The sequence below is a fragment of the Orbicella faveolata genome, unplaced genomic scaffold (assembly GCF_042242905.1).
Source record: "Orbicella faveolata isolate gen_17 unplaced genomic scaffold, um_ofav_v1 contig_35, whole genome shotgun sequence".
NCBI classification, from domain to species: domain Eukaryota; kingdom Metazoa; phylum Cnidaria; class Anthozoa; order Scleractinia; family Merulinidae; genus Orbicella; species Orbicella faveolata.
Window position 1 is genome coordinate 20,242,674 of NW_028301564.1, and position 27,327 is coordinate 20,270,000.

General features: G+C 39.3%; 3 protein-coding genes across 3 annotated transcripts in view; 2 read left to right on the forward strand and 1 right to left on the reverse strand.

The window, feature by feature from the left end:
• The window catches only part of LOC149103692 (von Willebrand factor D and EGF domain-containing protein-like), a 39,577-nt gene that overhangs the window by 2,207 nt on the left and 10,043 nt on the right, over positions 1-27,327 (reverse strand). The window contains exons 5-26 of the mRNA XM_089273958.1: positions 21,995-22,087; positions 21,564-21,881; positions 19,599-19,690; positions 18,328-18,391; positions 17,920-18,141; positions 17,165-17,331; positions 16,406-16,850; positions 14,718-14,989; positions 13,960-14,074; positions 13,061-13,324; positions 12,568-12,682; positions 12,005-12,415; positions 11,526-11,636; positions 11,259-11,369; positions 10,881-10,991; positions 9,772-9,882; positions 8,878-9,072; positions 8,685-8,798; positions 7,280-7,393; positions 1,541-1,654; positions 906-995; positions 308-408 (exon numbers count right to left, since the gene is read on the reverse strand). Of these exons, the coding sequence (XP_089130084.1) occupies positions 308-408; positions 906-995; positions 1,541-1,654; positions 7,280-7,393; positions 8,685-8,798; positions 8,878-9,072; positions 9,772-9,882; positions 10,881-10,991; positions 11,259-11,369; positions 11,526-11,636; positions 12,005-12,415; positions 12,568-12,682; positions 13,061-13,324; positions 13,960-14,074; positions 14,718-14,989; positions 16,406-16,850; positions 17,165-17,331; positions 17,920-18,141; positions 18,328-18,391; positions 19,599-19,690; positions 21,564-21,881; positions 21,995-22,087 (3,750 nt within the window). The remainder of the gene's footprint in view (positions 1-307; positions 409-905; positions 996-1,540; positions 1,655-7,279; positions 7,394-8,684; positions 8,799-8,877; positions 9,073-9,771; positions 9,883-10,880; positions 10,992-11,258; positions 11,370-11,525; positions 11,637-12,004; positions 12,416-12,567; positions 12,683-13,060; positions 13,325-13,959; positions 14,075-14,717; positions 14,990-16,405; positions 16,851-17,164; positions 17,332-17,919; positions 18,142-18,327; positions 18,392-19,598; positions 19,691-21,563; positions 21,882-21,994; positions 22,088-27,327) is intronic.
• Positions 1,854-2,813, forward strand: LOC149103693 (uncharacterized). Its single transcript, XM_089273319.1, has 2 exons — positions 1,854-2,417; positions 2,682-2,813. The coding sequence occupies exons 1-2, from the start codon at positions 1,854-1,856 to the stop codon at positions 2,805-2,807; spliced, it is 690 nt and encodes a 229-aa protein (XP_089129445.1). The 3' UTR covers positions 2,808-2,813.
• LOC149103694 (uncharacterized) lies at positions 3,089-6,097 on the forward strand. The gene has a single exon (XM_089273961.1). It carries the CDS (start codon positions 3,416-3,418, stop codon positions 5,753-5,755), a length of 2,340 nt encoding a protein of 779 aa, XP_089130087.1. The 5' UTR covers positions 3,089-3,415; the 3' UTR covers positions 5,756-6,097.

The following is a 27,327-nucleotide window of genomic DNA, read 5'->3' on the forward strand; positions in this document are numbered from 1 at the left end:
ACATTTAAATGAGAGCCTATCAAAATGATAACACCAAACTGATATATAACAGGATGCATGCATGTAAGGTTAAGAAACAAACTACAGTTCTTTTGTTCTCGTGTATTCTTATTTCCCTGTTAAAGATGATACAAAAGCCAGCTAAATTATTGATTTCCATTGCCAGTGTTCCCTCCATGCATTGGACTGTTGACCGAACTCTATAAGAACACATGACTTTGACACAGCACGATAAACTGCACATGACATAATCTTGATCTTTCCTCAGTGAGCAGTTTAGCAGTCCTTTTTTGTGTATCAATCGTACCTCGTTTTCAAAGAGATCGGACAGCAATTTGAAGGCTTCACTCTTGTTATCCTCCAGCTCATTGTCCCATGGCCTTTGGATACGTAACTCGATGATAAGCTCTAGAATGAAAAATACATACCAATACTTGTCAGAATAAGATATCTTCCACACCCCCCGCCCAAAAAGTAAATAAATAAATAAATAAATAAATATATAAATAAATAAATAATAATAATAAATAAAATAAAACATAATAAAACATAAAATAAATCAATAAATCAACCAATAAATAAACAAATAGATAAATAAACAAATAAATAAATAAATAAATGAATAAATAAATAAACAAAAACAAACAAACGAAAACAGACAAATCTCAAGAGAGGGGGAGAAAGAAGACAAGAAGAAAACAGCAACAAGGACTGGCATGATCATTAAAAAGTAATATATGACAATTACAGAGAAGACCTAGTATGTAGAAAAAACGAACAAACAAAAACAGCAAAAAAAAAAACAAAAAACAAAAAGCAACAAAAATAACAACAATCAAGCTAAGATTAGGATATAAAGTCTTCCTGATTGATTAATATATGTATAATTAAAACACTTTCACAACCTGTCTCTGATTGTTCAGTTGTTGGATGGACTGTGATAGTTGATGTATACATGGTCTTCTCATCCATGGGACCAGAGGACGTGGGTAAAACTGCAACACAGGTTTAAAATAATGCACTTTATTCTGCACTTGAGCAAATGATAGTGTCTCGTAACGTCTTTATCAATTGCAAGACAATCATCTGGACATGATTCTACTGCTCATAGTCGCCGACTGGAACCAAAAAAAAGAAGAAATCCAATTTTGAATGTGGTTTAAAAACATGGCGTCCTTGGTATACATGACATTTTTGCAAGACTCATAGCGAAAAGAGCATTTTCCGTTTAAAAGTTGTCACTGCGAGGATCCAAGAAATACGTGAGCCAACAGCCAATAACCAATTATGAAATTCAGTAGAAGCAAGTTCTATAATTGTCATACTTTTGTTCATCTTGGGTGATAATAAATGCCAGGTTCAGGGCGTGAGGTTTGCCAGCTTTCTTTATAGATATTTTTAGTTCAGGTTTTAACCCACAATAGCAACCTTACATTGACCTCCAATAGAATCATGTACGTAGTTACACTGGCAACTGGTAGCATCATTGTCAAATAGTTTACCAATTTATACTTGCTCAAAACATCGACAACAAACTTACCAGCCTCACAGTGATCTCCCGTATATCCCGCTTTGCAGTTACATGAATAATTGTTGATACCATCCACGCAAGAACCACCGTTGTTACAAGTGATGTTAACACAGTAGTCTACGTCTGGTAACAGAAATTAGAAAAAAACTCAAGAACACGTGGATGAGAATCGATTACCTGATAATTATATTTTTGTGTGTGTGTTTCTCTTTTTTGTTTGGTGTTTTTCTTTTGTTGTTTTGTTCTGTTTGTTTGTTTGTTTTTGTTTTTGATTTTAATGAGGCTTAAGGTGGCTCTATATAGTTTTTTTGGCGCGCGAGGCATGGGTGCGAATGGCGCGAGCGCGCGAGTATTTAAAAGAAAAGTAAAAAACAAAAATAAACATGGCGGCGAGACTTTTATCGCGAGTCGCGTTCCACTTACGCTATCCTTTTTGACCAGAACAAGTGTTCATCAAAAAACGCCCAGAAATGTGTTTAAAAATACACTTCTTTCGTGTTCTCCTGACGTGGTTAAACTGAGAAGCCAATTCGCAGCACTTATCGCGCCGACATCAGAGAGAGAAGAAGGTCGTGATCGTACGCGAAGGAAGTTACAGAGTGGTCACGGTGTACTTTTTATGGTCGGAGGCTTCGCTTTGAGTTCCCTGGGCGATGAAACACCGAAAACAGCTGAAGAGTCTGCAAAGGCGCAACTGACATCGGAAACAAAACCACCATTGCGTGACGAGAAGGGTCGGTTCTCAAGAAAGAAACCCGCTCAAAGTGGAAACACGGACGACAGGACTCGTGGGATAAAGGAGTGGAGGGCAAAGAGGAAATTGGAGTTTCAAGGAATGGTCGAAGATTGGTCCCCACCGAAGAAAAGAGAAACCCGTCTAAGTCAGGTGTGGTTTAAATCTTGTTTTCGCTATACGTGGCACCAAGCAATTCCCTAAAAGTTTTAAGACAAGTGCTTCATCAAGACTTTCTTTGCTCTGAAATAGTTCTCAATTTGAACTTTTGTATTATAGCACAGGTAGCTCAGAGCAAATTGTCAACATAATTATACCTGAACATTCTGACATTTCATTTTAAAATTCCAACATTTTTTGTTACAGTTACAACCTAATAATTACCATTAAAATGTATAAGTTTTAAATTTTTATCAGAAACAAACAAAGAAGGAAAATTGCATTCCACATGGAAGTAGAATAATGGACTTGGATGTTTTGAGAAGTTCATTGAAATGTTGTCAACACTGTAAAGCAGGTGAGAAGAAACATTTTTCTGCCTAAAGAAAATCAACACTAAAGAAAAGTCAAAATGAATTCTCAGTTTTATGGCAAGTACACGCAGCTTTAAGGCTATAAAATTAACAGGTTTCCAAAAAAGAATTATGAGGTTGATAATACATGTATATCTTCAATACATTACAAAACGTCTCATATGCAATCAGGTTGTCCTTAAATTTTTGGGCAAGTTCCCTATAACAAGCAGTTGTAAATTTGCCACAGACCACAAATTGCATTCACTGCATTTTGAAATGTTGTTAGTTTTTGCAAACATTTACTTGTGCTCGTTTATTCCAAATTAAAGGAGAAAACACACTGCCAGAATAAAGTATCAGATCTTCCTGAGTATCAATATATTCACTTTATTTTAAGCCAATTTGTCATTGTGGAACATAACAGCAGAAAAAAAATGTGGGTTAGCCTCAGTGTTCTCAGTTACCTGTGCAGTGTGTGGTACAGAGAATGTTGTCAAGACCTCCAATGAACACAGGAGCGGTCAAAGAGGTCCACTCAGTCAGGATGTTAATTCAAGAGCTGTTCTTGGGTGTCTACATACAGGAATCGGTGAAACCCACCTAAATAATTTACTGTGGACATTAAATATTCCCTCTATGAATCCAGTAACTTTCAAGAGTAGAGAAAATTGGATTGGGCATGCAGTAGAGCAAGTAACAAAGAAAAGTTGCAAAACTGCAATGTCAGAAGAAAGAAATGCTGCTATCAAAAAGGGTGTAAAAGCAGATGACCAAAGCTGCATCAATATCCCCTGCTCATATGACATGGGTTGGCAAAAACGGGGAAAGGGGCGTAACTCTTCAACCGGTCATGCTGCAGTCATGGGTTTAACTTATGGGAAGGTTATGGATTACACTACAAGAACAAAATCCTGCAGGGTTTGCACAAATGCTAAAAAAACTGGAAAACAAGCCAAGCAACACAATTGCCGTCTCAATCATACAGCATCATCAAAAGCAATGGAGCCTATGGCAGCAGTCCATTTGTTCACTGAAAGCCTAAATTCTAATGTCAAACTATCTGTTTATGTCGGGGATGATGACTCCACAACAGCTGCACATATAAAAGAGAAGGTCCCTTATCCTGTAGAAAAGTGGACAGACATTGTGCATGCCAAAAGATCCCTTACTACAAGGCTGTATAACCTAAGCCAACGTGGGAAATTTGTAAATTCATCAACTCTCTCACAGAAAGTTATCAACTACTTGGTCAAATGTTTTACTTATTGCATGTCTCAAAATAAGGGAAATCCATCAGCACTTCAAAAATCCTTAAAAAGCATTCTACCACATTCGTTTGGAGACCACAAAAATTGCAATGAATCATGGTGTGGTGCCAAGAAAGACCCTACTAACTATAAACACTCTGACTTACCCTATGGCAAAGATCTCTATGGCGATGACTTAAGGAAAGCTTTGGAGAGAATCTTTGATGAATATTGTACTGACATAGTAGTTGCAAAGTTATCACCTGGGTCAAATTCGCAGAGAAATGAGGCCCTAAACAGTGTTATAGGCTCAAAAAATCCCAAAATCAGATACTATGGTGGAAGTGAAAGTAATGACTTCCGAGTGGCCTGTGGCATCTCGCAAGTAAACCTTGGATATCACTACATTAGCCAAACACTTGAGAGCCTCAACATTGAACCTGGTATACACTGTATCAGCTACATTGAAAGGATGGATCACAAGGCTACCCAAGACAAACTAAGAAAAAACAGCATTAATTTCAAACGCCGAAGAGCTCAACTACATAAGCAGAAGTTAAATCTTGATGGTAAAAAACAAGCTAAGGAAGGAAACACATACCAAAGTGGAATAGGACTTAACCTGGATCCAAACAATTCTACCAAACTGATTCAAGAATTCGACATCATCAATTTGAAAATTTCAAGTGAGGAGCTGAAAAACTTTGAAACATGCATTCCTGAATTAACGATCAGACCAGTGGCGGAGAAATTTCCCTATGACAGAAACACTGTTTACAATTTCATCATTTACGATATTGAAACAAACACGTCTGGAAAAACCGCAGAAATATGCCAGCTTTCAGCAGTTGATCAATCAGGTTTGCACTGTTTCAACGACTATATATTACCTTTGAGGGATGTAGATATTCATGCTACAAGGGTAAATGGTTTAAGTGTCCGAACAGTCAGAGGCGTCAGGACCCTGTTCAAAAACAATCAACCAGTCGAAACTGTGTCACTTGGAAAGTCACTCGAAAATTTTCTAACCTACTTGGAGAAAACTGTCAGGCGTGTGAAAGGCGATAATAATATTTATACTGTTTTAATCGGGCACAACTCTCAGGTTTTCGATAATCCAACTCTTCTTCGTCAAGGTGGACATCAACTTTGTGAAAAGCTTTCCTGTCTTAACGTTTTCTTTTCTGACACTCTCCCTGTGATGAAGAACTTGGTCAAACGTAAACATCCCTCTCTGGTCTTACCGGATGGTTCCACAGTTAAATTAAATCAACAATCCATTTATCAGACACTTTTCCATGAGCCTTTCCCCGCACACGATGCAATGGAGGATGTTAGAGCTTTAAGAAGAATAGTCTTCGACTCCCGTTTGAACATTTCAGAGGACATGTTGACAGAGAACATGTCAACAACACAGTACGCAGAAAACGACATGAAATACCTTGATCGTCGCTACGAACTCCTGCAGACGTTCCGAGGAAAGCTTTATCATCCAACAAACGCGGAATTCCCCATCAAGCAACAGATTGCTGAAAAAATAGCCGGAAGTGGTATTTCATATCGAGATCTTAAGAATGTTTTCGAGAAGTTCGGAGCAAAAGGGCTTGTTGGCGTATTGTCTCTGCCTCCATCTTCAGCAACTAGCAAGGCTCCACGAGTGACAAAAACAACCCGTATTCTAGCCAAGATCGTTGAGCACTTCAAAGCAGTGGAGGAAACCACAAGTTAAAACGCATTTCCATAAGTATTACAACACTTATTAGGTATACTTTTCGCCGTCGTGGGGAAAAATAAGCTTCTACATCCCGCCTAATTCTCAACTAGCACGTGCGAAGGAAGCGAAACGTGAGCATGCGCAGTACCGTAACTTGAAGAATTTCTATTTTGATGACGTCACGAAAATACAGGGGTCTTTGGGTGATCTAAAACGCATATTAAGCGCGTTCCAGACGGTGAATTTTTTTGAAAATTGGCACATGGATAGGATTTTTCTTTTTCTCGCTGTTAAGCAAAAATCATCAAATTTTATACATACGTTAATGTAATATGCGTAAAAAACGAAAATTGCGAATTCCTCAGAAAAATTATGTACAGTTTTTCTTGTAGCTTTGTCAGTTGAAACTCCTTGTGTGTTAACTGTGTTTCCCCCAAAACAAAGAAAATTCACCGTGAAGAAACCTAGAAACACCGTCTAGAAATCAGGCAGGTTAAAAAAACAAGCCAAGCATTTCTATCAGTAGTTGCCATAGCAACAACATTTAGGTTCTGAAAGTGTCTTCCATACGTAGCCTAAGGCTGTAGGTTTTTTATTATTGACCTTCTACCGAGTGCTATGTTGTAAACATTTGCCAAGGGAGAAATTACTAATGCATATTTAATATCCAAAGCTTTGTGAAATACTATATAGAGCCACCTTAAATAAATTGTTTTCAGTTATGTTAGGTCGTGGAAACGGCATCATCACGGATAGGTTAACATGTGCAGCTTATTGGCTTCTTGATTTTTCCTCGACACAATCTGAGACACAAATTTGTGCACCAATAGTTGCAAAGCAAACAAACGAAAACAAAATAAAACAAATCCAAATAAAAATGGGAACAACCTTTGTGTAGTACAAATGTACAGTTAATATTGAAATGGTGTGATTATGTTGTTTCAGTGACCATCGCTTGATTCTCAGAGGGTGGATAATATGCAATGAGGAGAGCGTAAACTATCAAGAACGTAGGAAGAGTAGACCGTGTGGAATCACACTCTCGAATAGTTTGATTGTACGGTACGTGGCGTCAAGACTAGCAAGCTCGCTTCAGGATCGAGCGGCCGGCTTAGGTTACATTTTTTTGCTGGGGACATTGTGCTGTGTTCTTGGGCAAGACACTTCACTCGCACAGCACCTCTCTCCATCCAAATGTATAAATGGGTACCGGCAAGTTTAGTGTTGGGGGTACGTAATCTTGCGGAGGACTAACATCCCATCGAGGCAGAGTAGAAATACTTCTAGTCGCTTTATGCTGCTGAAACCAAGATAAACACCGGCCTGATGGGCCACTTGGCTCATGTATAAACTTTACTCTTACCCTTACGTTTTATGCATTTCTTTTTAGCTTATTTGAGCTTTCAGTTATTAGTTTCGATTATTTGAAGGTCTTCTGGCGGTTCTATGAAGTCATTAAAAAGGTAATAGATTCAATGTTTTAAATTTCCTTGGAATCTGTAACTGTTACAACACAAATGCTACAGTACACAGACATACCAGTCTCACAACGACTTCCGGTAAACCCTGCTAGGCAGTTACACGAATAATTGTTGACACCATCAACGCAGGAACCACCATTGCCGCATTGGTGGCTAACGCACTCGTCAACATCTGTTAATAGCAAATGAATCAAAGAAATATTAAAATATGAAATTTGCACTTGTCAAAGTTAACCACTGTGTATACTTCTACCACTTCCACCATCACGACTACTTTTACTATTACTACATGAATTTTTACTACGACCATAAGGATGACGATTTCCTTCGACACCGACTTTCGCGTTGGCATCAGCGGCAGCGTCAGTATCCACTTTTTACTTACCAGTCTTCCAGGGATCTGGATGGAATTGTGCTAAGCAGTCATGGGGAATATTTTTCGCGCGATCTATGTGCATAGCTTACCTTCTCTTAAATTTAATACATACACGTTCATATTTTGATCGAGCTTACTAGAGTAAATTCGTATGACCCGTTCCTTATATGTTAATGAGGCGCATAATATTCTAATGACCAGTTTGGGTACGCAAGAGGTCGTTTTGCCGTTGGAATGTAATGGACTGTTTAAAACTGAACCAGAATCTTATTTGCAAGGGAAAAAAACAGTGAAGGTGCGCGAAATACGCGTAGTACTTTTGAATATTCTTACCATTTTTTTTTTTATGTTACATTACATTATATGGCTGGCTTTCTTACGCCTGTGGCCAAGAAACATTCGTGCCGGTACTTGCACGCCGGCATACAAACATCGGAAGAAAACAATATCTCATTTAAGGCTTGTTATTCAGAATAAATGTCCACAATTAGGAATTTGAAGGCCTAGGAGAGTAATCTTTTCCATTCAACCTTAGCTTCCCAAAAACTTGGAAACGGGGACAAAAGGTACGGAAATTTCCCGGGAAATTAAATTTTCCAAAAAAGCGGAAATTATTGAATTTCCGCAAAGCGAACCACCCAACCGAAAATACCGGAAGGAAAATCAATTTCAGGACAAAATTCCGGGTAAGAAATTTTCGAAGATTTGGATACACCTCGCGAGGTTGTTCTTTTGTTCCTAAATTCCAGAAAATGCTCTTCCATTCGTCAATGCAAATTTCCAGAAATTCAAACCGGAATTTTTCACGAAATGGAAATTGCCATTGGTTTCAGTTTGGTGCTGCTTTTTAAATTGTTTTTCTCATTACCATTCACTAATTCTTAATAGCATATAAAAAACGGGTTATACGAATTCACTCTACTTAGCGCTTAGGCGCAACTTGTTTAAATAAATTATTGATTGATTGATTGATTGATGGATGGATGGATGGATGGATGGATGGATTGCTTGATTGATTGATTGATTGATTGATTGATTCATTGATTCATTGATTGACTGAATGAATGACTGACTGAAATTAACTTACCGGATTCACAGTGTCTTCCAGTAAAACCCGCCAGGCAGGCGCATGAGTAACTGGTTATACCATCGACACACGACCCTCCGTTACCACAAGTGTGATTGATACAGTAGTCGATGTCTGTCAAAGCAAAGCAAAGAAAATAGGTATTAAGATCAAAACCTAATGATAGAGTTAATTATCAAAGGAAATACATTACCCTCACAGTTCTTTCCATCACCGCTTAATCCAAGTGGGCATGGACCACAGCTAATTGTGTCGCTATTTGCAAAGCATGTCACATTTGGATAGCAGGCATCAACGGTACAGTTTGTGATTTTTACATCACAGTCGGGACCGGTAAAGCCAACGTAGCAGTTGCACGTGTAATTATTCACAAGGTCGATACAGGTCCCTTAAAAAAGGACAAATAAAATAAAGAAAGGTAACCAAAGAAGAGAAACAAAATGTTTCCCTTACGATAATAAGCAACATACACACATTAGAGACCCTTCTTTCTATCATGTCATATTTTGCTTTGTAGCTTGTTAAAAACTCTCCAGATTGAATTCTTCTCTGAAAGGAGAAGGCAAAGGAAGTCTTGATTTGGCTGTTAGCAAATGTGATTGTGTTTACATGGGGTGCAATTAATTCCGCCTTAAGTTGTTGTAAGTTGCAGTTCTTCCCATGTTCTTGTTTGAAAGCGACGTTATGTTTTGCACCCGTGCTCCCCCAAAAATAGTACATTCAAGTCGTAAGCTTCTCAGGTGACTGCACTTAAGCTTACTAATTGCTGACTAGGTAGAAAAGAAGCCAATTAACCGCAATATTTTCATGTTGTGAAATATACTGAGATTTTATCTGCAATGGTTATAGTGCTATCTACATTTCAGTGGGATAAAATGAAGAATACTTGACCAGTCAAAATGTTGAACGTTGAACGCGAGAGGCGGTTATAGAAAGCAATCACTGCCAACTTTTTATTTATACTGCACATGCTCAATACAGCTTCTGCTACTGTTCTACCGTCTTCCCTCAAATCCCTTCTTTAATGATATGCCGCAAAAAGATAAAACAATAATACAAGTACAAACAAAGAAAGAAATCTGCATACCGTTTACACATGGAGATGAAAGGCAGTCGTCAATGTTTACCTCACAACTCACACCAGTGTAACCAGTTGGGCACACGCAAGTGAAGTTGTTAATTTTATCCAGACATTTACCTGATGAAACGTTTCAAAGGTACTATTAGTTTTCCAAACACTGCTTATGATTACTCAGTTGTATCTTTATTCAAACTAATCCGTCGCGAAAACGGAGCTTTTCGAAAACGCTCTTCGAAGCTGAGGAATTTGAAAACGCCCGCTTTGCCTCTTAGTGTGGACGGAAAACATTTTGAAAACGGAGTTTTTTTTTTTAAACGATAACGTAATATTAATCTAGCGATTTCCCTGCACAAGCCTGCCTCAGAGACAAATTCCAAAGAGTCAGTGATTGTTGTGTTTTCAAATTTCTCGGGCGTAGGGTGGACGAAAAGCATTTGATGCGTTTGCAAATTTCTCTGGCCTTGCAGAAAGATTGCCTGCTAAAGAATTTTGTCCAAGGCCATTCAACGTCAAGGACAAAATAAAAGGTTTTAATATATAGATTTAGCCAAGCCTACAAGCGGAGATCTTGGGTCGAGTTGCTAAAGAAGAACCCGGCCCTGATTACAACAAGTTAACCTGGCTTGAGCCGGCGATCCTATCGAAAAACCAGCACTTGGGCTTGATGGCTTCACCTTAAATTTTCAAAACTTTAATTAAGGTGGCTCTGAACCTTATGCACAAAAATTCTTTTTTAAATTTTGCAAACGGTTGCGTCTTTTCATGCCTACTAAAATTTTATAATATAAAAAATTCACCGTGCAGTTTTAGAATTATAAACCCTTACAGCTGAAATAAAGGGTGTTTTGTTGCTATGGTAACTTATTGTGTCGCGAAAATGATAACAACGTGTCTACCAATAATTGAGCAGTTTTTTGATACCATGACTGTAGCATCAAGTGACAAAGAATGGTTATAATGACCCATCACAATCTAACTGCTGGAAATTGCTTTGAGCCACCTGAAGCGTCCACGAAACCACCTTCTGTTAGCAAACGCCAGTGGTTGTCATTTTCATTGGTCGTTTACGGGAAGTTAGTCCATCACGGTTTGGTGATACCCAGCAACTTACTTACCGCGAACGCAGGGAGAGGACTGACACTCGTCGATTTCAACGTAACAATCATAACCAGTGTAGCCACTTTGACACTGACAGGTATAGTTATTGACATGATCGAAGCATACTCCTGGTGAAGTAAATCAATTGAAATGAGAAAGCAAGTAAATAAAAGAATCCCGGCCAGAGGGATTCATCATGGATATGGCAAGAACTAGGGTCAATGTGACTCGTGTTTATAAATTATAAGTGTGGTTAGATACAATTTGATGTTATGCGTCCGAGAAAATTTGGTGCAGTTTTACTTAAGTTTCAATAGTAATTGGCTTTCACACCAAACCAACAGTGACACGTTCGCAGACGGCCAAACTGTTTTGTCCATGAATCATTTACTCACCATTTTTGCAAGGTGACGAGTCGCATTCGTCAATGTCAATAGTGCAGTTCCGTCCACTGTATCCGGGATCACACGAGCATCTGTAAGTGCCAGTGTAGTCGATACATTTTCCTGTGCAAACAAAACGCTTTGATCATTCTTGCCATCATTGAATCGAAGCTTACGAGTAAGAGCCATTAGTAAAATTGTACGATCATAGAATATTACCCAAGGTATAAACAGGACTATATAATTCCATTTTTGTTTTAAATTAAGTCCACCACTTACCATGAATACAAGGAGAGGAACTACAGTCGTCATAGTCAATGGCACAGTTGCCTCCAACGTACCCAGGATCACATATACACGTGTAGTTGTTTATTCCATCAATGCAACGGCCTTGGGATGTGAAATAAGAGTAATATTAATTGCAATAAGTTGGGCCATTACAAGGGAAGCAAAAAAAAAATTATGCAGATTTCATCGGGTTTTTAAATCTGAATCTCCGAGTTTCAGGATTTGCAGGAATATTTGCGTTCTTAAATAGAATTTAGCTTATTGCATTTTTAATTGTTTAAATTGAATCACTTTCTCTGCGGCTATGTCCTTATATAAGACAGGGAGACTGAAGAGACGAAAATGAAAGAATTAAAAACATTTTGAGTTATAGTTTTACGGAAAAGGCTAATATATATCTTATGGTATGGACATTATAGCATAATATGCGAGATGAAACTTCTATCCAGCATGTGTTCATCATGACATACCTCGAAAACACGGATAAGCCTGACACTCATCAATGTTGGTGTCACATTTGTCTCCGGTGTATCCAGGTACACACTGACATTCGTAAAACCCTGATCCCCTGGGCTTGTTTGGATGAGGCACACAGGTTCCATTGTTCTGACACTGGCAGACGACCAAGGATACAGTGATATTAACGTAAGAGGTAGCTTGGCATGCGTCCGTGGCTTTGAGGAAAAACTGTGTTTTTGCATCATTAGTAGCGTTCCATATTAGTACGTTATCGCGCACCACAGCCTTGGTTGGGCTTCCGTCCATTAATGAGACCTTGACAGGCATGCCTTCCGGGTCTACGACGTCAACAGGCAACTCGAGGGTCTCTTGAAGCACTGCGAAGTACTCGGTAGTTTGTGAGAATTTAGGTGGAAGGTTAACTAAAAGTGTGAAATGATATCGAAGTATTAGTAACATTTTTATATAGCGCACGTATGGACGAGAAACGTATCCATGGAGGAAAAGTGACAGATATACAAAGCCATAAAACTATTCCTGAAGAATTCAATGTCGTAAAAGTGATTAGAATTACCTTGACGCTTTGTCCACGCGTTAGCGCTTACTTCTGGAAGGCACTGATAGCACCAGTCAAGAGGATTAGTCTCGTTTGGAGCGAAGCAGTAACGATTAATGAAGCAAGAATTATTCTATTATTTAAAAAAGACAAAAAATACAGTCAAAAAATATAGTCGCTTCTCCTCCCCCCCCCCCCCCCCCTTCTGCCTTCCCTTGTTCTTTTTTTCTTTTTTTTTTTTTGCATTCTTACATGTATTTTTCGTCTTCTTCTTTGTGTGGGTACCAATAGAGAAGATTCTTACATACACTCAGTAGAAATTTTTATCACATTTCCAAACACCTAGTTGTTTGTCAAAATCACCCATTTCGGGTCGTATTTCCAAATCTGTTTTCCATGTTTGGAAATCAAATCAAACTTGTCTCACGCCGGTATTTCATAAGTATCGGTACGTTCTTTATTACCGAGGTTTTGAACTGTCCTCAGGGTATTTAAGTAACATTATACTTGCCTTGATGGAGCATCCTGTAGACACATTACAACTCATGCAAGCCGAATCATAGGATATAAATGTGAGATTTTCATTGCTCTTGTGTTCACCGTCGTTCGATACGGATATCATCAGTCCGGCTGCTGGAGTCCCTTGATCAGTCTCATGGAAATGCCCTTGCCTCACTGGTGATTCAGGTAAATAACAGTCTGCAAGCACCAGGTCTGTCATCACACCAGGAAATCTTAGCTCGGTATTGTTTGGTGTCCAGGAACCACTTACTACCTTCGCATAAGTACATTGAAAACACCAAGTGAGTCTTTTTTTTTTTAATAATTCTAATGGGAACTAAGAGATACAAATAGTACACCATCTAAAGCACTCTGTCATAACATGCCACTTCCGGGTTATTACAAGTTATACAATCTCCATGCCTTGTCTCGGAGAACGAATTGAGAAATGAAAGAGTTTTTATTTTTTATTTTTTTCGGTTAGACCTGAAAAACGTTCTTTGTCAAATCAATGCACAAAACCGACGAGTTAACATTGCTGGCGCTCTTAATTCCAAATTGTTGCAAAGAGCAGAACTGAATAACTCCTTTCCAAACCGAAAGCCACCATCTAATGCTGACATAAACCGTTTTAAGTCTTCCTTTACACACGACAGTTAGTAGACACTTTAACCGGAAGACTAAAGTTATCGACATATATAGTTTGTAAGGTCAAAGATGAGTTCCCTGGTCCTTGAACCCAAGGATCATTCTTACCTAAATAACGACTGTTGAAAGTCACTTTTTCCTATTTCAGTGGTTTTCAACTTATTAAAAGTTGTGTTGTTTATGAGTGTGTACATGTTATATTCATACCAATGTTTGGCCAAATATTATATGTAATTAAGTACCCAAGTGCCAGCTGCTTACCTTGAATTCCATCACGTGGCAGGTCATGTTTGTAGAATTTAGAAAATCAGTTCCGAGGACTGTAACCTTCCTACATGGTCGTTTACGCATATCGCATAAACCATCACCTTGTAACCTAGCAATGGCACAAAGAGTGCAAATTAGTGATGTTAAAGGCAATTCCCTGAAAACCATAAACAATTAAATTAAATTATATGACCTGTCAAGTGGAAAACAGAAGAAACCAGATTGGAAAAAAAGCAATCAAATCTTTTAACAATTGCCAAATCAATTTGCTTAAGTATTAATGAATGGATGGATGGATGGATGGAGGGAGGGAGGGAGGGAGGGAGGGAGGGAGGTAATGAGTGAGGTGGATGGATGGATGGATGGATGGATGGATGAATGGATGGATGAATGGATGGAGGGAGGGAGGGAAGGAGGGAGGGAGGTAATGAGTGAGGTGGATGGATGGATGGATGGATGGATGGATGAATGGATGGATGGATGGATGAATGGATGGATGGATGGATGGATGGATGAATGGATGGATGAATGGACGGAGGGAGGGAGGGAGGGAGGGAAGGAGGGAGGGAGGTAATGAGTGAGGTGGATGGATGGATGGATGGATGGATGGATGGATGGATGGATGGATGAACGGGTAGATGGATAGAAAACCTCATTTAACCACGGTAGTAGCTTTGAACAAAAATTACAATACATTGCACTTAGGTTCTTCCCAAAATCTGTGAACTACAAGGTGTATCTTTTTAGATTACCTTGAAATTGTTGGTTTTTGGTAAATGGACAACGAGCAATCCTCAGCTGTGTAGTCTTTGTTACAAACACAGGAACCATTGACACATTTACCATTAAACGTGCAGTCATTTGGACATAACAGTTCAGCCACTTGTTCTACAAAAACATCAACTGTAGAATTCTTTTCACCAGTATGATTTGCAAGCATGGATAAATTCCTGGCTCCTAGTTTTCCACACTCATTCATTAACAAGGCCACACTTCCAGTTGCAAAAGAGAAGTCTCCTGTGTACTTTTAATGAAACAACACACGAACAAAAAAAGTATTTCCATGTGCATTAGGCTACCACTCTACATTTTTCTGCTGATTGCTGGTTTTTTTATCAACATGTTAAAATGTAAAGGTTAAAAGTTAGTCAATGGTTCCATTATTCACAGGTGACAAATTTGCAAAGTCAACATTTGTGTAATCGTGTTCAAGGAGACAACATTTTTGCGGAATGCAAGGAATAAATCTCTGATAGGTCGTTGTTTACCTTTTTGGGGGCTGCGTTTCGTCGTTAAATGCCTAGAGATTTGGTTGTGGACCTCACAAAAAAGTTCTATTTCGAAAGTGACATTTAAGTTCAAAATGTTCAAGTCGAAAAGTAAGGTTATAAAACGTAAACATCAATAGGATTCGATAGATGAATTTTTCACTCTTTTATTTCACAAAGGAGATGTAGATCGCGACGTTTCGACTGCTATACTTCTCGTCTTCATCAGGCCATGAGGTCAATTGTTGCGAGTCGCTATTTGAAGCATCTTTGTTCGCTGCTATTGGTGCATTACGATCCTCGTTATCATTCCGACTTTGTGACGCTGTTACCTCATAGGTCCGCATTCTAACTGACCGCCTGTTGTACTTTCTGATTGCAGGTATCCATGCTTCAAGAATTTCGATTCCACTATCTGTATTGAGGTTATTTGGATGAAATCTTATATGGATTGCTTCCTTGACCCTTCGTGTGTACCAGTGAGGGTCACAATCAATAAACTTGATCTCGTCCCAAATGGGTAAATGCCCCGTATCTTTTGCCTATTCGGCATTTACCCATTTGAGACAAAGTCAAGTTTATTGATGGTTACCCTCATTGGTACACACAAAGGGTCAAGGAAGCTATCCATTTAAGACTTCATCCAAATACATCAACAGACATATTGGAATCGAAATTCCTGAAGCATGGATACCTACAGTGAGAAAGCACAACCGGCCGGTCAGTTAAAATGCGGACCTATAGGGGAACAGCGTCACAAAGTCGGAATAATAATTAGGATCGAAATGCACCAATAGCAGCGACCATGGTACTACAAATAGCGAAACGCAACAATTGACCTCATCCCCTGATGAAGGTGAGCAGTATAGCAGTCGAAACCGGTCGCGATCTACATCTTAAAGTGACTCCTTCGAAAGATAAAAGGGTGAAAAATACATCTATCCTTTCTTCCACCACGATGAATAATACACACATTTTTTAAGACATCAAAAGGATTATAACGAACTTATTTTTTAATATGTATATCTTGTTAATCTAGGTATACAGCTAAGATTATATTTTCAGTCATGATAGACCCTAAAATAGTCATGGGTTGTTCTTGCACGGATGTGGGGAACGCAAGTACCCTTGGGTAAGGTGTTAAATTTAACTTCCAAAGAAAGCATACTAACCTCGACATCAGCCGAACATGTATTAACTAGTGCTTGTACATTTACTCCGATTTTCGCACAAAGTTTACCAATCTTAGTCTCGGATATCCTCTCAGCACAGTAACGGGTAGCGTTTTCCTTGGGCACTGATCCAAGCTGTACTTCTCGTCTTGAGCGTATGTGCAGCTGGGGAGTTTCTTTAAATAATTGGATGTCTTCTTCAGTAAGATTATCCAAATAGTGGACATCCCTTTTCTGTCGATCACACAAGTTTGTAGGTGAAGTGGGATATACGGGCTTCATTTTTTTTCTGAATAGGGTAGGAAAAGCCGCTTCAGATACACTCTCGCACTTAGGTTTGTTGTATTCGCCTATTTTTGGACATAGACACGACTTGGAATACTGGATATCGCCATCCTGTACATCAGAGGGAAGAGTATCAAAAAAGCTGTCCTTGGACCCTAGTCTATGAAAAATAATTATGATTAAAAAAAAATAAGAAACAAGCAAACAATTCTTTCATTAAATGAAAATATGTTAACTTCGTCACGTCTTGTTTGGTAAATCTTGATTTTTTAATTAATCCACTGTAACCATTCTTTTTGTGTGTGTGCAATTTAACTGCACTATGGTCATCGTCATCAGCACCATCATCATCATTGTCATCCTCATTGCAATCATTATCATAAAATTAAAGCAACTAAAAGCCAACTAACAACAGATATATTTACAAGTTGAGTTTCTAAACTACCTAAAAAAATAGTGTTTGTCTTTGTTTACCTCAAATTGTACCCGTATATATCTACTTGTGCCTTGACATTGGGTCCATTGTACAAACACAGCCCCTTTTCGTTATTAATATTGCTGGCCCTTGGTGTTTCGATGATGAGATCAAGGCCCCAGTAATTCCTTCTTATTACAACTTTGGAGCCTGAAGGAAACAGGACCTTAAAAAGAGTACGTTTATCGTTAATCAACAGATATATTTCTAAGCCAGATACATTAAAATCACAAACAGAGTCTACATTTGTGCGATCCAAGAAAATAGAACCCACAAATCGTTGTTTTAAAGCACAGCTATGGCGTATGCAAATCGCACTCTTACTGACTACTTGTATATGTCATGAAGACTCCAATTGCTTGGCTTATATAGTTTGTAGCCATCATCAGCCATTGTTCAAAATTAAATTTATGAGACTGCAACGTAGATGGTTTATGTTTACGCTACGGGGTCGATTTAGCGAGACATAAAATAGGGTATAGATGATGACCACTCTATGACACTGTTGATCTGGTCTCGTTGGACATTTCCCAAGTCGTTTTCTGGTTTGGGTTAGGCCTGTAATAGGACGTGAATTTTAAGTTCAGGTCTGAAACTGGGCAGGCCGGGAGAAGAACATATCGTGCTTTGAAATAACGTAGTGTTGTCTAGAGGATATTTGCGCTCCCCAAGCCAAATCATCGGAAGTAACGCTGCATTATGTATATAAAGAAAGAACGACCAAAGGCAAAAACATATAGTGACAAAAACTTACTTCGTACTCGCCATTTATTCCCTGTATGACATTTTTAATGGATATTCCTGGTGCCAGGCAATTCTTGCTTCGTTTTTTTACTGTTATTGGAGTGGTAGTGTCCCGAGTCAGATGGTCGTTGCAACAGCTAAACTCGATGACGTCATTGTGATCTCTCAAAATTGCGCCACAATTACATGTTACAGTATTGCCGGAGTTGCAAGCCCATTGCCTTGTCTGAACCTGGAAGAAAAAAAACAGCGCCTTATTGTGTCTGCCAGAAGTATAATTCGAAATATCAACGCATACATAGGATTATTCTTCGGCATTGCAGCTCCCCTTATGACCAGTTTTCTCTCATCATATTCAACGGGTTTTCGTAGATAATTGTTAAATAGATTCCATAGTTATATCATAACTATTTCTTACCTCAAAATATCTTTCGGTGTTTCTGTACAAAAGGAAATCGCCGATGCCCATAAAATCGAACCAGCTAAAATGGCATAAAAGTGGAGAGTTTGATTGTTTGTTTTACGTGTGTACCATCCATTCCCTTGTTAAACCGCAAGCTATATACATGTTCATGTTATGATGTTAATTAATTCTCAGTATCAGAAGAATCAAATATTCCAAAGAGTGGAAAAGTTGAACAACATGTTGAATGATGAATGAAGGTTGTAAATAAAAGGTAGAGAAAACCATCTCAAAGGCCTAACATTGCATTATGAAGCTGTCAGTTGGGGTGAGTCAACGAAAGGAGAATGAGGCGAGGGCGAGAGTAAGCGGGATCTGGGGAAGGACGTTCTTTCTTCACGCCGTTCCCAACCTATATACGCGGCTCGACTACTACTTACCGAACACCTTGAACAAGCTAGCTTAAAACACCATTTCATGGAGAATGCAAGAATAGCTAGGACTTGAATGATAAAATAGTTAACTCGCTACGGTTTCTAATATATAGATTTAGCCAAGCCTAAAAGCGGCGCTCCTGATTGCAATAACTGACTGTAAAGGGAAAAGAGAAATAATTTTTTTTTTGATCAGAAACTCAAAAAATGATCAATTGTGAGCATGTAATTGTCAGCGTGTGGGTTTGCGATTTTTCTCAGTTAAATTTTAACAAACTTTACCCAACAAGCCTAACCAAGATTGTAGAAATTACGTACGCAATATATCAGGGACTTTCCAAGGGACGATTGTTCAAGGAATATGTCAAAAGAAAAGTTAACAACGCGCCAGGGGTTAATTTGCGCCGAAATATTGCCTATTGCCTTCCTTCTCCCCCAGAGAAATAACGTGACTTGAGCCCGCGATCCAATCTGCAAAAAGTAACTGGTCAGCGGTCAACTAAAAAAAAAACGCAACCTCGATGAGCCAGCGATATGGTCACGTGATACTGGTCAGCGGATAGCTTGTTGTAACAGTTGTCAATAATCGCGTGGACGCCAAAAATCAAAGTTGTAGCTATGGTAATGGTGCTATTCTCTTAGTTTTCAAGGTATTAGCGTACGGACGGACGTACGTGCGTACTACGTACGGACAGTTACGTGATAACCAAAATTTTTCAGCTCGATAGGTTACCAAATTTTCTAAGGTATGGGGCTCTGCTCGCGCTCCTTCGGCGCGTAGGAGCTCCGTTATCAATCTAGTGCCCGTGATGGTAAAACAAAGTAAACAAACAAAACAAAATGGATGCTAACCTGCCATATCCACTAGGGTCCAATACGCTATAATGAGGGTCTGTGACTGATTTGCAAGTGTATAGGGTATTTGATGGCTTGAAGACAGAAACCTGAAACAAAGCGATAAAGCAATACACTAGATGCACATTTGAAAAGTGATGTTATATTAAAGAAGGATAGACAGAATTTGACAATTGAACCAAGTTTGAAAGAAGCATGCTGACGCCGAAAACGTCTTGTCCATTGTTACTCTAGCCTGGGACCCTAATCTGTTGGTCGGAGGTAGACTAACTATTGAAAGTAGTAAGGGTCGCTTACCGGCGGAGTAAACCAATCACATCGCTGGGAAATTTGCATTGACCAAGCAGAAGACCGTATTTTGCCCAAGTGACCAACAAAATAAGCAAATTAAAAAAAAAAAAAAACTCAGTCCCCTAACCAGAAGTCACTGTCACTAATACACTTATTTCGCGCCAGTCCACTGAACAGCAGAAAACGAGTCAGAAATTCACATAAAGGGGTTTTGTGCATTAGGACACAGCAAGAAAAGCGAAGGCACATTTGATGAACAGTTTGATGCAACACGCGACTAAAATTTCATCTTTGGAGACCAAAAATTCTGGTTTAGTAGCCATAATGGTGAATATACGAAAGATCACTATATTTGAACCGCGGAGAAAGACATGAAGACACCACTGATCATCGCAGTTATACACACAACATAAGCTGTTGTGAAATTAAAGTTTGAAAAACAAAACAAAACAAAACAAAACAATCAGGCCTGAACGGGATTCGAACCCATGACCTCCGCGATACCGGTGCAGGACTCTGATATACCAACTGAGCTATCATGGACACCGGGAGCTGGGTTCGTAATATACCCGTAAATAGTAAAGAATTTGTGAAGCTTTAATTTTACAGCTGCTTACGCTGTGTATAACTGCGATGATCAGTCGTGTCCCCGTGTCTTTCGCCGCAGTTCAAATATATGATCTTTCATACATTCACTTGTATTCTTCTCTTTCTACGGGTATATTACAAACCCACACAGTTATAATTATAAAATGTTTAAACAAGCAACCGGAACGATGATCCTGCTGGTATACGTTGGATCAATAGTGATCTAATCGGCTTCACATATAAAATGAAGAATACAAAAGCAGAAACCGACACAACGTAGGAAAAATCGTCCAACGTTGTGTATGTTACTGCTTTTGTATTCCCTATAGTTACCAGCTCCCAGTTGTCTTGATAGCTCAGTCGGTAGAGCACTGCACTGGTATCGCAGAGTTCATGAGCTCGAATCCCGTTCAGGCCTGAACTTTTTTCAGGCTTTAATTGCACAACTGCTTAGGTTGTGTTCATAACTGCGAAGATTAGTCGTGTGCTCGTGACATTTTAACTGTATTGACGATCAATAACGGTTATTTTGTCACACATAATGTCCTTCCAGAAAATCCTATATTGAAAGATCTTTACTTCTCAAACAATAAACATAAAAAAAGAAGTCAATCCATCCTTTTTCCCGCATCGTAAACTTCCAAATGATTAACCGTTTTTGAAATCGCCCTATGTTGCATTGCAAACCCTTGAAACTTGAGTGGGACATTTACGTCTAAGGACTGTGTCTCTTGTAATGCACGGATCCTTCGTATTTGCGTTAGCAGACATTAGCTACGTATACAAAATTAGCGCCGAAGAAAGTCTTGAAAATGTTTCTTTTTCAAGTTTTTTGGTATAATCATTTTTGTTGTTTTGTTTTCAGATGATGTGCATTCAGTCTTCTTCACACAAAATTCCTACAAATGATCCTAATCATATTTGAACTTTGACTCAACGATCTGGCGACTAAGAATTTGCATTTAGCAATTTTGAAGGAATACTAACGGTGGTGAGAGAACTCCCCACCAAATACAAGTTATATGCATTGTCCATCAGGTTGACGGATTTCAAGAAAACTACACGGCCGAGCCGTCTACGTACCCATATTGTTGGAAAGTCAGGTTGATTGTTCCAAAAGCAACGACTGTGTCTGTAGAAAATATCTGGAATGATAACCTTCAATCCTTCTGTAGCTCCGGTTTCTGGGCAGGTAGCCTTTAGTTGAAGTGTGATGGGTTTTATTCCTTCTAACTGTATTTCGCATTTATCTCTGTTAACTAGCTGAATTTCCGCTGGTAGCCAAAAACTTATCATTGGCCATCCTCTCGTATTTCTGCGAGCCGGTATTGTTGGTGTTATAGTGACTGTTTTAACGGAGAGGTCACATGTGGTGAATGTCAGTATAGAAGTAGGGTTAAGCTGTGGAAAGGGAGCAAACAAAAAAGACTATCATTTGAAACATGTTCATTTTATTTCCACTTACAAGGTGGTTCAGAGATCCAACAAGTCCAACAAATTACTTTAATTTTTACCTGAATTCCTGCATAAAATGGTTTTCGAACGGTCTTGGGTAATGACCACCTTTTGAATGACGTGGTAAAAGTAGCGGATACGTTGCACGTTATCTGTTGACGCAAAAGAATGAAGTATCTTATTTTTGAATTCAAGAGTTCGAATTGGGAGTGGACAAGAGTCATTGGCCGCATTGGGGGTTGACGTGGTATGCCAGGATTCAAGCAGGGAACTTTCTGGAATCCTGGCACACCGCGCCCCAAAGCGGACAATAACTCTTGTCCATTCCCAGGACAACATAAATTTCTTTTTAACAGAAATTCTAGATCTTAACATAGTAAATGGTTTGAACCCAGGAGTATCATGTAGTTCGTATAGTGTGATCGTAGTGTGAGGGTAGTTCTGGTAGTTCTGGAAAGTACCGTTGCTGGTGACTGACGTTTCGCCAACCTGAGCGGGTCATCTTCAGAGTCAAGTGTTTTTTGTCAGTCGATGATGTTATAGGTCTGGTCCGTTGAAAGTGATTGGTCAGTTTAGCCATGGTGGTATTGGCTGTAGGGTCGTGTAAAGTTGTCATCAGTTATTTGTCGACAAAATAACCACAACATTTACTAGGACTCTGCTCAATGCTTAACCTACAGTACAAACTATTTTCAACGACTGACTCTAGAAAGCTGGTAACTTGGAGCAAACGCCTCTTAACAGTTTGCAACAACTACCGGCGCCTTACAAACGACTTATCCACGACGGAAACGAAACCGAAAAACGGACTTCGAACAGACCGACTTAATTTGACCAACAATAGACGGACCTAAAACCGACGAATTTGACCAATCAATGACTGATGACAAACTTTACACGAGTTTTTCAGCCAATACCATCATGGCTAAACTTCCAAGTATAAAAGCACACCGAATTTAATAAAACAATTATAATTAGTCCTTAATTAGTCTCGGCCCTACGGGCCTTGCTGGCTCTTTTTAATATCTCATATTCAACGCGCGCTCATGGAATAATTGTTAAATACACAAGATAAACTGTGTACGTGCATGCTACGGTAGAGGAAATGTGCTTTCAGTTTTGTCTTAAGTTAAAAACAAACAAAATTAAGGGTAAGTTCTTTGTGTTGTTTTAAAGTGTAAGCTATTACAGAACAGGTATCAGATACAGCTTCTTTTACTAAACCAATTGGTAAAATTGTTGATACAACCTCTATCAAGTGTGACAGCTGGGGACTGCCAAAACTGTCAGGAGAGCCAACAATTAGTTAATTCATTAACCAGTAATGATTCTATGACTGAAAAACGGATGACGAAACGGATAAGTTTATTAAAGTGGGCTACCATAAGCATTTATCGTTTTGAACAAATTAAAAATTGACATCTTTAATTAATGGAAATTCGTTTCATACGAAACTCGGGCAAATGGAAAAATCGCCGAAAGCTATACTAAAGTTGAGAGACGGGCGGAACCAGGATCAGACATCAGCGAAACCTAGGACACGGAACAGGAAAATTAAATCGTCGGTAAAGTTTTCAATTCTTGATCGCTTTAAAGCTGCTTCGTTGACGATTTTAACCAGCCGGTCATAATATGAAAAGTGCAATCCGATACAAATGAAATGTTAGCACTAGTAAAGATGGCTTCGAGTCCACGCAAGGTTGACCGATATGAAGAGCTGACTTAAGTCACAGCCTTCTGAATGTTTGTTACTGAAGGAACCTCTACAGAATCATCCTAATTTATGCTGTTACAACTTGCAGTTGCTGGTTCGACGGTTTTGTCTGCTAAAAGGCTCTGACATCTGACGTTGGTAGCTTAAAGATACCGATTTGTACGCGCTAAATTTTTGAATGTTTGTGGCCGCTCAGTTGCACTACGTAGTCTTCGGGAAAATGAACATCAAGCAATCTACCGATGCTGGTTTTCCCAACGGAATAGTTTCACGGCTGTATTTTTCCTGGTTGAAAGCCACCAGCTGAAACCGTGTCGGACAAGAACCTGCCCAGTTGCTTTTTGCCCACTGGCGAACGCATATAACAGATCTGTTCGTCAGATCTTCATTTCTGGTTAACTGCCAAGTAAAACGAACCTATTGGCTCATTCTTAATTTTATCAGAGCTTTGGAGAGAAAGGCCGTCTGTGACCAATTTCACTGTTCACTGTTCACTTTGTTTTCCTTTCTCCGTCCACCAAAGAAGAGGTTCACGGCCTGTTTCAGGAACCTGTTTCAGGTCTTCCCGGCACAGCTTTCTGGACTCATCTCTGGCCCAAAAGCCAAAATGCGACGAAAGAAATCACCATTGGGTTCTTTGCAGTCGAACTGTCTGGTTTCAAAGAGCTTTCCTTATTCGTCTTCTGCTACTTCCCGAGTAGCGCTTTGCGTTTTCCGAAACCACTTTGAACGAGACTCATTCGTTTTCGGCGAGGTAACGTCCTCTCAGAGAAGTAGAGGTAGCAGCTTCTTTAAATTTGACATGATGTGAGTGAACTCGATTCGTGCTTTTCACCATTTTCTTTTGTAATATGTTAAAAAAAAAGATGAAAAGTAGTATGTCGAGTTCCTTTGCAGTCATATCTTCTTGTTCTCTTGTTTCGTCTATTGCGGAGCAAAACAGCGTCGAAGTTCTTGTCGGACTTCGTTTTCTTGACTGTACGTATTGGATGCTTGGTTTTGTGCCGAGATAAAACCTTCGAGTTCTCGATTGTGACACTGTTGCGTTTATCATCTTGGTTACTTACATCCCTCGTACTCTGTTTCCATTAATCGCTAGAGCTGGTTAAGCATCACTTTTAGTGCTAATGAAAATTCCCAACTCAAGACTTTCAAAGTCAGCTATCCTTGAGTTTTACAACAAAATTTTCGAAAGATTCCGTCCTCGTCCACCATCTTAATTTCAAGTTCAAAGGGACACCAGTTAGTGTGGGATCATTAGGGACAATGGCCTGTCCAAAACTGTAAGAGAATATTTGACCGGCAATAGAGTATACTGATTGGTTGATTCTAGTCATTCGCCCTCTGACTGCCTGAGACGTGTAATAATATAATTAAAACAACCGCAACAGCAACAGACACTTTAACTCAAAAACTTTCATTAAAAACAGGGTTTCAATAATAGTGATGACGTTCAATATTAAGTTTAGATGAGCAACAATCTCCATAGATTATTGGTCTAATCAATTCAATGGATGTAAATTTCTTGACTGAGGTCACTTTTGCTTATTGACGGGGCCTCTTATAAATCGCTTATTTGAATAGGGCGCCTATTTAATATATAGATGTAGGCTAGCTATCTGTAAAACCAATTTACTGCAGGAAAAAAAGATTGAACATGTTATTTGCCGGCTTATGGTCGGTCCGTATGGTGCCGGAAAAACTGTGACCTCGGGCTTGAAAATGCTGCCCGAGGCCGCAGGCCTCGGGCAGCATTTTCAAGACCTCGGTCACAGTTTTTCACCATACGGACCTCCCAGCCGGCAAATAACATATATGTATTCTAGACTCGAATATGTGATTGTGACGCAATAGAATCCTAGAGTATTCAAGCCGCACGCAACACGCGGCGTACACCTGGAATATTCGTGTCGAATATGGTGGAATACGCTCCGTTCATAATCGCTCGTGGATTTTCGTTTAAGTATACCACACATCCGTCGTACTCCTAGAGAATGATGGCGAATCCTTTTTTCAAAAGAATTTTATAAAAGGTAACAGTTCGGGTGCATAGCATTCTCCTGGAAGCAAAATTTTGACTACGAATTCAAAGTATGTGCAATCTGCGCATGTATACGTTTATCCTCGAATACGTGATCTTGACACCAAAGCTATAGAATTCTAGAGTATTCATGTATTCATGACGTGTACAACCGTGACGTAGACCTGGAAAATTCTTATCGAATATGGGCATACGGCAGGAGCATGACCGTGTATTCGTTCGTTGACCAGAACAATTGTACTGTTTTGGTTCATGTTGTCGGCGCAGCGCATGTGTTTTGCTTGAGTCAAGAAATTTACACACTTTGTTGTAACTTCGAATTCCCCTCATTCGGTTTTGACTGACGTTTTCGGGATAATCACTACAAAGCGATTTCTCTTTGTGTGACCCGTCTCGTCTAAAGTGGTTAAGTGCTGCACAGCACGAAAGCACAAGTTAACCTGACATAAGCCTGCGATCCAATCGAAAACCAGCATTGGTCAGCGGTCAACTTCAAAAAAAACGTGACCTCAATGAGCTGTAACCTTGAGCCCGCGAGAGTCACGTGATACTGGTCAGGGGATACCTTGTTTTGACAGGTGTCAATTAATCATAAAATAGACGCCAATATCAAAGAAGTACACGGTAAACCAAGGCTACATGTCTCTGTCAACCTATTATTTGGAGCATGGGCGCCATGTTGCGCGACTCCGTCGCCGTCGTCGTGCGTACGCGCCCACGAGCAATACCGCTAGCCATGATAACCATGAGAAAATCAACTCATGGGTTTCCTTTTCTTTCCTATATGAGTGTGGGGCTCCGCTTGGCGGCCCTTTGGACCGCCGGAGCTCCGCTAAAAACAAAGTCACTCGTTGGGGAGCGCTTCTTAAATAAAGGCTCCCTGAGCCAGCTCATGGATGAATAGTTGACTTTTGCCTCTGTGGCAAAACGAGTCTTTGTGCAGAACTATTCGTATGAAAATGTATGTCACCTGTACGTTCATTCTCTTGAAAATCAAGTCATTTTCATGTGAAATGTTCTGCACGAGCATTCGTTCTAAAAAAAAAAAGGCAAACAGCAACCCCGAAGTGGAAGAAAAGTCTACACATGAGCCAAGTGGCCCATCAGGTTGGCACTTATCCCGGTTTCTGTAGCATAAAGCGACTTGGAGTATTTCTACTACCTCTCGGATGGGATGCTAGTCGATCGCAGGGTTACCCCGTAATATTAAATTTGCCAGTATTTATTTATACACCTGAATGGAAAGAGGCACCGTGAGAGTTAAGTTCTTGCTCAAGAACACAATACAATGTTCCCAGCCATACGAATAGTTCTGCTCAAAATAGAAAAGAAATACAAAAATCGAATAGCAGGTTGTTTACACAGGCAGCCTATAAATTTTAAAATGGATAATAATTAATTTTGATTGCGATTGGAACATTGTTATTATATTAACTTGTACATGACGTAGTGTCAAAGAATAACGACAATCTGTTTCAAAATGAAATCATTAATTGAGAGTTCACCATATTTACCAGTTAGTCCAAAATATTGACATTATAACTATGTATATGAGTCAGCAGTGTATTTTGGGTCAAGGTAAATTGATTATGGTCCTTGCTCAGTTGACATTATGACACAGCTGTATACCAATGAAT

Excerpts from the sequence above, each read along its gene's own strand:
- LOC149103693 (XM_089273319.1), top strand. The coding sequence starts at position 1,854 with ATGGGTGCGAATGGCGCGAGCGCGCGAGTATTTAAAAGAAAAGTAAAA. Across the intron at positions 2,418-2,681 it reads GAGAAACCCGTCTAAGTCAG|AAACAAACAAAGAAGGAAAA; the intron begins GTGTGGTTTAAA and ends AATTTTTATCAG.
- LOC149103694 (XM_089273961.1), top strand. The coding sequence starts at position 3,416 with ATGAATCCAGTAACTTTCAAGAGTAGAGAAAATTGGATTGGGCATGCA.